General features: G+C 44.1%; 1 protein-coding gene across 19 annotated transcripts in view; it reads right to left on the bottom strand.

Annotated features, from left to right (window-relative positions):
- TOP6BL (TOP6B like initiator of meiotic double strand breaks) overlaps positions 1-10064 on the bottom strand; it is a 91187-nt gene that overhangs the window by 167 nt on the left and 80956 nt on the right. For 10 of the 19 annotated variants that reach the window (XM_027090479.1, XM_027090489.1, XM_027090477.1 and 7 more), the window contains 2 exons: positions 3982-4060; positions 90-277 (listed from right to left, as the gene is read on the bottom strand). In XM_027090479.1, the coding sequence (XP_026946280.1) occupies positions 90-277; positions 3982-4060 (267 nt within the window). Of the gene's footprint in view, positions 1-89; positions 278-3981; positions 4061-10064 lie in introns of those variants that run through there. The other 9 variants (XR_003429488.1, XM_027090481.1, XM_027090491.1 and 6 more) reach the window with 5 other exon arrangements.

The raw sequence follows: 10064 nt of genomic DNA, 5'->3' as shown, positions 1-10064 counted from the left end.
AAAGGGGGCCCGGGGTGAGGACCCCTTGGCAGCGGCCGGGTCCCCGCCCTCCCGCCGCTCCCTCCCCTGCGCGGCCTTAGCCCGGTTACCTCCAGGCCGCTCCTGGGGCCCGTCCTGTTTCTGCTAGGGGTCAGGGGAGCCGCGGTGGGTTCCGCGCGGCCCAAGGCGGCCTCTGACGGGTTCAGGGCCCGAGGGGAGCGGAAAGCCCGCGTCTCCTCCACTCCTTGGCAGAGCCTGCCTCTTTTGAGACTCTTGTTTTCTACTTGCCCGCTGGTCCCTAGGAGAAAACAAGCCCGCTCCCATGTCCTGTGCTAGGACGACCCTTGGGGGAAACCTGGGAGAAACGGAGGAGCTGGAGTCCGGCTCTCTTAGCCCTCCCACCTCAGGACCCTTTCATCTGGTCCTGTCCGGATCAAAACCCGGCAGCTCCGGGTCTTCAGGGTCAGGCTGAGGCTGCACAATGGCTTCGGGGTCTCTCTGTAGCCACTGAGCTGGGCCTGGGAAGAGGCGTCTGGGATTGAACCAAGCCCTCACTTGGGGCTTGCGCCCACTTGGTCACTTCACACAGATTCCTCGTGGAGTCTGCACCATCCAGCTCCTCCCTCCCTGCCAAACTGTGATTCCCCTGCCAGAAAGCCGGCCTCACCTCTCTCCCCCTTTGTTGGGCACGCTGCTTAGGCAGTGCAAACTTAAAGTAAGTTTGGATCTACAGGTTCTTCCTGAGCACGTCCTAGGAATGTAGATCAATGAGCTGTTCCCTGGGTGAAGCTCACAGATGCTAGGAACGATGCAGAAGTGTGTACAAAGTCCAGGGGTAAAACAAAGAAGCTGTTAACCATCTCTGTAAGTGAAAAATGTTTCCTTGAGGAAATGTCTGAGATGGGTTTTGAAGGATGAAGAGTAATACACCAGACTGACAAGGCAGAGGAAAGGATTAACAGGCTGAAAGGGTTAAGCAAACACCCAAAGGCATTAAACAGTATCCCACCCAAAATGCAAAGTGGGGGGGGGTCCAAGGAGATGAATCTGAATGGGTTAGTGGGAATCAGAGAAGGCTAAGAAATGGATTTTTATCTGTAGGAAATAGGAAGGCAGTGAAGAGTTTTTAAACACTGGAGATATATTGTTAATTTTGTATTTCAGAAAAGTCATCATTCGTCAAAGGTGTGGCTTAGAGTCAGCTTAGAGGAGCGAAGACCTCAAGAGCCCAGAAGAAGTGAAGGCAGCGGGGATGGAGGAGTCAGAAGTATTCATAAGGCCGAATTGACAAGCCTTGGTAGTAGACTGGATATGAAACATTAGAATGGGGGGCATCTCAAACGAGTCTCAGGTTTCAGATGTGAAAAACTGGATAGGTTGTGCTAGTAGTCATGACAGAGACTGAAGAAAGAAGAGCTGATTTTGGGTGTGTGTGCAGAGGGCAAGATATCAGGAGAAAGGAAATTGAGGTACCAGTGGGACCGCCATATGTAGCAGCCTAGTGAGCAGATATATCTCCCACCTAACACTCAGGAGAGACCTGGAATGGTCATACCAGCTGAGGAGTCTTCTGCCCAGAGGCAGGGGTCAACGCCTGGGATGGAAGAGAGCAGCTAGGGAGGGACTGCAGTATGAGCACTATTTGGGGGTGGCCAGAGGAAGCTAGTCGAAGAGAGAAGAGATGGGGAGAACCTGATGAGTCATAGTCTCACAGTGCCAAGCTCTGCAAATAGTCCAGGTGTGATAAAGATAAATGCACAGTCATCAATTTGGTAATTAAGAGGCCTTCCCAAACAAGAGACTGCAGTTCAGAGGCCACAGGGAAAGCAAGTGCCCTGGGTTAGGGAGAGAATGAAAGAAAGAGAGGGAAACAGTGTAGCTTGCTTTTTTGAGAAACTTGATTGAGATATGATGGAGAGAGAGAGGTGGGAGAAGTTCAAGATCATGGGAGATATCCTTTTGAAGATGGACCTCCTGAGGGAAAGGAACTCAGAAAAGAAGTTGAAGGTGCAGAGATGATAACGTGCTACCATGAAAGCAGTAAGGATAATGCCACCCCTTAGCCTGGAGGGGGTGAGTCCCTATGCTGATAAGGTTCTGGCAGTGGGGGGAGTACAAACTGGGTGAGTTTACTGAAAAAAGAGATTAGTAAGTGAAGTAGGAGGCTAAATCAGGAGGACGAGGCTTGGTAGTTTTTTAAAAGAATGGAGTGGCGGGCTTCCCTGGTGGTGCAGTGGTTGAGAGTCCGCCTGCCGATGCAGGGGACACGGGTTCGTGCCCCGGTCCGGGAGGATCCCACATGCCATGGAGCGGCTGGGCCCGTGAGCCATGGCCGCTGAGCCTGTGCGTCCGGAGCCTCTGCTCCGCAGCGGGAGAGGCCACAACGGTGAGAGGCCCTCGTACCACAAAAAAAAAAAAAAAAGGATGGAGTGGCCACTGAGGAGAAGGCCAGGAAGACAATGGAAAGAATTGACAAACTGAAGGCTCCTCAGGGAATGGACCACAGGTGTACAGTGGCATCACACACTTAGTGATTTTCTTCAGTGTAGCTGCCCATGTGGAACATAGGACTGACGGCAACTAGAGTTGCAGCTCTGTAAGGCAGAGCAGCTCAAACACTCTTCTAGGGAGCGGTCCACCAGATCATAAACACCTAGATTTTAAGGCTTATGTTGCATTGTAGAGAAAGCATGAGCTATACAGGCAGCAGGAGTTCAGATCCTCCTCCTGCTAAGTGCTCTATCCTATCTCTGAACCTGGGTTGTCTCTTGTGAGAGGGGGCCAATGCTACCCACCCCAAAGGGTCACTGTGAGAGTGGTCACTGGAAGAGCCTAGCATCTCCCTGGGTCCACAGAAGGTGCTGAATTAAATGTTAATTTTTTTCTTCTAAGGAAAGTACTTATTCTTTTGTCTTTTCACTACATAAATAGTGAATCGTATGTGGTGAATGCTGAATTGTGCTATATGATACACTTCCATTCTTCTAAATCTCCAAATCTAAATTATAGATTCTTGGCTTTGTACCAGCCTTTGCTGCAGGGTTCTTTTTGGGAGGAACAGCCCCCACAACATTTAAAATACAGTTTAATTGACAGAATGATTCAGAAACACATCTTAGGCCTAAGCACAGACGCCATGCAGTATGTTGTAGCTGTTACCCTGGAGAGAGGAATTTTACCAGCAAAGCACGCTGCTGAAAGCAGTCCCCAAATTCCCTCAAGCCCAGGCATTGTTTGGTCCGACAGTGCATCCCCACCAGCCTGGCTCTGTTAGAGATAGACCAGAGCCAGACTGCCTGGGTTTGAATTCTGGCTCTGTCGTTTACTAGCTGTGTGACCTCAGGTAAGTTTATTGACATCTCTGGGCCTCTGTTTCCACATCTGTAGAATGAGGATAATAATAGTACCATAGTACTGTTTTGAGAATTAAGAGCGTTAATACACTTTCAAATCTCGGACTAGTGCCTGGCACCTGCACCATACCAGTTCAAGCACCAGTGGCTATGATTATTTTCAGACATACACACCTGCTACTGCAGGCCCTGAAGGCTGTTTAAGTGTTGGAGGGAGGGAAAAAGACAATATAATCACCGTCACATTACACACACTGACACCTCCCCATAACATTTATCAAGGTTGAGGTGGTGTCTGCAACCAGGAGCAGACTCCGGAGCCCCAAACACAGTAGTAACCAGAACTAAGGACGGCCACAGTAGCAACACTATAATGATGAAAACATGAAGGAACCAGCTGAATTCAGGGCCCTGCCCCATCATGTGCAGCTATCTAACTGCACAAACTGAGCAATTTCTAGCCCTGTCGTAGCAGCTTTTGGAAGGGAATGCCTCCTGCTGCCCCAGAATACCCAGAGTGGTGGTGGGAGCCACAACCAAAGCCCAGAACGTTGCTGTGGTGTAAGGTGCTGTCTGAAGGTTTGAAGTCACATCTTTGACTTCCCAGCTTTGATCCAGGGCTCACCTGAAAAGCTGAATGAAACCTTACCTGCAAGGAGCTCCAGGCTGCTGTTCTCATGTGCATCCTCTGTGCTCTGCTCTGTATTATTTTTCTCTGGGAGCAGCTGCTTAAAAAATTAGAAGTCCTAAGTGAGTTTTGCAGAAGCATGAACAAGCCCCAGTGAGATCACGTGCCTGGTGGCTTTGTTGACCTCACAGGGCTTTCCTCCTTCACCTGGAACCCCCTATTACTTCCTCCTGGCTCATGTGAACCCCCTGCCCAGCCCCCAACTTTTAAGACTTCCTTCTTCTTTTGGAGGCTTTGCAGTTCACTCCAGCCATTCCGGGCATTTCCTAGCTTTTCTGAACTCTGGTCACTCATGTACTGTCTGCTCCATTCCTTGGGCTCTTTTAAGTATGCATTGCATGCCCCTTTTCATCAATTTATGTATTTATGTCCATTTCCTACATCTTAAATTCCTTGTAAGGTTCATCATGCCTGTATCTCTTTTACAGCTAGCATAGTGCCTCGCACACGGTAAGTGCTCAACAAATGACTGACTGAGGTCAAACATGGGAAGCCACAGGGCACATTTTGTAGTCTTGTGTAGCTTTCAAAGCCCTGCTATTTGGTTCAATTTGGACAGAGAAACAAAGGTCAGAACCCAATCCTCCCAGTTCCTTGTTTTTCAATACAAGTATATAAAAATAGATATCCTCTTCATCAAAATTAAAAACTTTTGTGCTTCAAGGGACACTTGAAAGTGAAAAGTCAACCCACAAGAATGGGAGAAAATATTTGGAAATCATATCTGATAAGGGACTTGTATCCAGAATAAAGAACTCATAGTTCAACTTTAAAATAACAACCCAATAAAAAAATGGGTTTGACAAAGAATTTGAATAGACATTTCTCCAAAGAAGAGATATAAATGGCCAATAAGCACATGAAAAGATGCTCAACATAATTATTCATTAGGGATATGCAAATCAAAGCCACTATGAGATTCCACTTTATACCCACTGGGATGGTAGTAATAATAATAGATAATAACAACTGTGGATGAGGATATGGAAAAATTGGAACCATTACACAGTGCTGGTGGGAAAGTAAAATAATGCAGCCAGTTTGGAAAACAGTTTGAGTTACCATATGACCCAGCAATTCTGCCCCTAGCTATACACCAAAGAGAATGACAAACATATGTCCACACACACAAAAATGTTTACATCAGCATTATTCATAATAGCCAAAAAGTGGAAATAACATGTCTATCAACTGATGGATGGATTAAAAAATGTGGTGTATATCCATACAATGGACTATTACTCAACCATAAAAAAGGAATGTACTGTTACCTGTTACAACATGGATGAACCTTGAAAACATTATGCTAAGTGAAAGAAGCCAGACACAAAAATCCACTTATTGTATGATGCCATTTATATGAAATATCCAGTATAGGCAAATCCACTGAGAGGAAAAGTAAATTAGTGGTTGCCAGGGGACAGGAGATAGGAGAATTGGGACTGACTGCAAATTAGGTACAAGGTTTTTTTCTTTGGCGTGATGGAGATGTTCTGGAATTTACTGGTGATGGCTGCAAACCACAGTGAATATACTTAAAACCACTGAATTGTAAATTTACAGTGGTAAATTTCATGGTATGTGAATTATAACAAAAAAAATGTATTCTATCATATGTTGTTTAACAAGGCAAGTTTCAGTTTCTAAGTAATTATATTCCAAGAAACATAGAAGAGGTAAAGATGGCCCTAAAGGTGTGAAAAAGAAACAGTATTAGGAAAATTTCCAAACATCTTTTTTCTTCTTTAAGAAAAAGCTTATTCTTTTACTTCACTCCAGCCTAGAAGCCTCATGTAATAGACAAACCTTTACCCAAGGAAATACCTACATTCAGATATAAATCTCTGAGTCCTAGGAGAGCCTTGCACACCTTCCATTCTCATCAGGTCCCCCAGATGAGAGAGCCCTATCCTCAGGATAGACCTCCTTGAGTTTTAACACTCTATGAGACATTTCATTCTGGTCTACCACCTGCGAAACAATACCTTTCCTTAGGAAGCTGCCTCCATGCTACTGCTCCTGCTTACTCTGGGTTTAAGTTTTTAGTCCCTACACTCAAATGTGACAGTAAGTCCAGGATTACTATCTTGTCTTCATGGCCCACTGTCCCCTGTTCCAACACCAAGGCTTAATGTCTCCACTCTTGGCACGACCTTTCCATGAATATATTCTATAAAACCCTAAATATTCTCTCATTTCTTTCATTTCTCCATAAACTATATAATAGCCATAGATGGTTTTATTCAATGTTACTCAAGAGGTCAGCTATTCTACTCACCTGTTTAGAAATGGAAACTGAGGGGCTGGTGCAGAGGTGAAAGAATCGGGCCTATCGTCAATCTTGTGGTTTTTAGCTATAGCCACTGGGTGCCAGTCGTGTGCCACTAACAAGTTACTAATCACTAAATGGCCATTTTCCGAGGGAACCGGTAATGATCTTGAGTAGGGAAGTATGGGTTTGGTCCCTTATCTTCCCTGGGCTTGTGATCGAGTCCTATATGGCAAAAATGTTACTAGGCTTCGGATCCAGGAGAACTCATTATAAATCCTAGCCTTGCCATTTACTGACTGCGTGATTCTGGGCAAATTAGAAAAGTTCCCTAACCAGTTTCTTCATCTATAAAATGGGAAATCTACAACCTACCTCAGGATTTTTGTAGAGATTAAAGTGGAAATCTTGGCACAGATTAGGGATTCAATAAATGTTCCTTCCTTCCAAGCCCTGTGACTACTGCATAAGACTAGCCAGCCATCTGCCAAATTTACTGGGCTGTGAATGGCCCTGAGGCTGTGGGTCATCACCATAGCAATACAGTGGGGCAAAGGAGGTCAGATCATTTCCTTTTCAGATCTCACTGGGATATCACAGAAGCCCAAGCAAAAGGACTTCACAGGCTGAAACACTTGTAGATCCTGCCCATGTATCTCAGGTCCTATGATAATGCCACATGCCTTACCCTTGACCTATCCCTAGAAATTTGAAGATATAGATAGCTGTAGTGAATTGAATAGTAGCCCCCCAAAAGATATGTCCAAGTCTTAACCACTAGTACCTGTGAATGTGCAAAGGGTCCTTGCAGATGTAATTAAGGATCTCAAGATAAGATCATTGTGGATTTAGAGAGGGCCCTAAATCCAATGACAGGTGTCCTTGTAAGAGAAAGGCAGAGGGAGACCTGAGAGACAAAGGGGAATGGCCATGAAGATGGAGGCAGAGACTGGAGTCATGTGGCCACAAGTCAAGGAACATCTAGGGCCACCAGAGCTGGAAGGGGTAAGGAAGGATTCTCCTCTAGAGCCTTTGGAGGGAGTGTGGCCCTGCAAACACCTTGATTTCAGACTTCTGGACTCCAGAACTCTGAGATAATAAATTTCTTTTGTTTTTAAGCTACCAAATTTATGGTAATTTGTTACAGCATCCACGGGTAATGATACAATGGGTATTAGCTTTTACCTATTCGCTCAAGTTGTGGGCAGCAGCTTACCGAGCTGAAGGGAAACCAGCAAGAGTGTTTGCAGTGAGCCAGCTGAAAGGAACGGCAGATGCATTCCTAGGAAGGTGCTTCCTAGAAGGTACATGCAGCCATGAAAAAACAGTGTGGTGAAGGGAGTACTTATAGGGGCTTCACTGCTACAAAGCAGAGGAGAGTGGGCAAATCCATGAGATGCTGTGATCCTTGGGTGACTAGGTACCCAAACCTCCCCATCTGATCAGGCAAACAGAAGTAGGAGAGGGAGAGAGGCAGAAGAGGTGTCTCTCAGAAACAGTGTCTATAATTTTTATAGCAACTTTATTGAGATATAGCTTGCATACATATAATGAATTGCATCTTTATAAAATGTACAATTTGATAAGTTCTGGCAAATGTATATACTTGTGAAACCATCAAGATAACCAGCATATCCATCACCCTCAAAAGTTTCTTCTGTCCTTCATAACTCCTCCACTCCCTCCAACTCCTATGCCTCCCATCTTCAAGCAACCACTGATCTGTAACTACAGAGTAATTGGCATTTTATAGAATTGTTATAAATTCAGTCAAGCAGTATGTACTCTTGTATTTCCAGGTTTTTTCATTCAGCATGATTATTTAGAGATTCATCCATCCTACTGTGTGTATCACTCCTTTTATTGCTGAGTAGTATTCCACTGAATGGATATGCTGCAGTGTATTTATTCTTTTACCTGTTGACACTGGGTTGTTTCCAGTTTTTGGCTATTACAAATATGGTAGATGTGCCATGAACATTGGTGTATACATTTTTGTGTGGTATATGCTTTCATTTCTCTTGGGTAAATACCTAGAAGTAGAATGTCGAGGTCGTGAGACAGGTGTATATTTAACTTTTTAAGAAACTGCAAAACTGTTCTCCAAAGTGGTTGTATCATTTTTTATTCCTACAAAGAGGGTATAAGAGTTCCAGTTCCTGCACAGCCTTGCCAACACCTGGTATGGTCAGTCTTTTTATTACAAGTAGGTGTGAAATATTATTTCATTGTGGTTTTGATTTGCACTTCCCTAATGACTAATAATGTTGAGCATATTTTTGTATGTTTTTAAAAATTAATTAATTATATTTTGGGGCTGCATTGGGTCTTCATTGCTGCGCGTGGGCTTTCTCTAGTTGCAGCGAGTGGGGGCTACTCTTCGTTGCGGTGCCTGGGCTTCTCATTGCGGTGGCTTCTCTTGTTGCAGAGCACGGGCTCTAGGCGCGCGGGCTTCAATAGTTGTGGCACGCAGGCTTAGTTTCTCCACGGCATGTGGAAGGGACCAGGGTTCAAACCCATGTCCCCTGCATTGGCAGGTGATTGTTAACCACTGCGCCACCAGGGAAGTCCCCATACTTTTGTATGTTTATTTGCTGTTTGTATATCTTCTTTTGTAAAATGTGTGTTCAAATCTTTTGCCAATTAAAAAAATTGGGTTGTTTGTTTTCTTATTATTGAGGTTTGAGAGTTTTAAAATAATCTGAACATGACGGTAAGATTTTAAAATAAAGGTTCAACTTCTTTAATACTATAAAACTACCAGGTATATGGAGCTATTTCTTCTTGAGTGAACTTTGGTAATTTATGTCTCTCAAGGAATTTTCCGTTTAATCTAAATTGTCAAATTTAGTGCAATGTTCATAATATTCCCCGATAATCCTTTTAATATCTGATGCCACCTCTCTAATTTCTGGTATTAGTGGCAATTTGTGTCTTCTCTTATTAATCTTCTTTCTCAATGAACCACCTTTACGTTTCACTGATTTTTTTCTCTATTGTTTTTCCATTTTACTGACTTCCACTCTGATCTTTATTATTTCATACTTCTGTTTATGTTTAATTTGCTCTTCTTATTCTAGTTGAAGTTGGAAGCTGAGGTCATTGATTTAAGACCTTTTTCTTTATCTTTTTCTTTTTGGCCGCACCACATGGCATGTGAGACCTTAGTTCCCCAATCAGGGATCAAACCCCTGCCCCTGCAGTGGAAACATGGAGTCTTAACCACTGAACCGCCAGGGAAGTCCCGAGACCTTTTTCTTTTCTAACACAGGTATTTTCCTCTCTAAGTACTGCATTAGCTATGTCTCACAAATTTTGATAATATATACTTCCATTTTAATTAAATTAAAATATTTTCGGGCTTCCCTGGTGGCGCAGTGGTTGGGAGTCCGCCTGCTGATGCAGGGGACACAGGTTCGTGCCCCAGTCCGGGAGGATCCCACATGCCGCGGAGCGGCTGGGCCCGTGAGCCATGGCCGCTGAGCCTGCGCATCCGGAGCCTGTGCTATGCAACGGGAGAGGTCACACAGTGAGAGGCCCGCGTACCGCAAAAAAAAAAAAAAAAAAATTATCTACTTTCTCTTTTGATTTTGTGTTTGATCCATGGGTTATTTATAAGTGTGTCATCTAGTTTCCAAATATTTGGAGTTTTCCAGATATCTTTTTCTTATTGATTTTATTATAATAAAATAATAAAATATAATAATTCTACTGTGGTAAAAAACATACTTTATATGACTCAGATCCTCACATGGTAAGAGTATGTTTAGTTCTA

The sequence above is a fragment of the Aethalodelphis obliquidens genome, unplaced genomic scaffold, assembly GCF_003676395.1.
Source record: "Aethalodelphis obliquidens isolate GAN/ISIS:26980383/991018 unplaced genomic scaffold, ASM367639v1 scaffold69, whole genome shotgun sequence".
Classification (NCBI taxonomy): Eukaryota; Metazoa; Chordata; class Mammalia; order Artiodactyla; family Delphinidae; genus Aethalodelphis; species Aethalodelphis obliquidens.
Note: the sequence above shows the minus strand (reverse complement) of the source record. Positions and strands in the feature narration are given on the sequence as shown.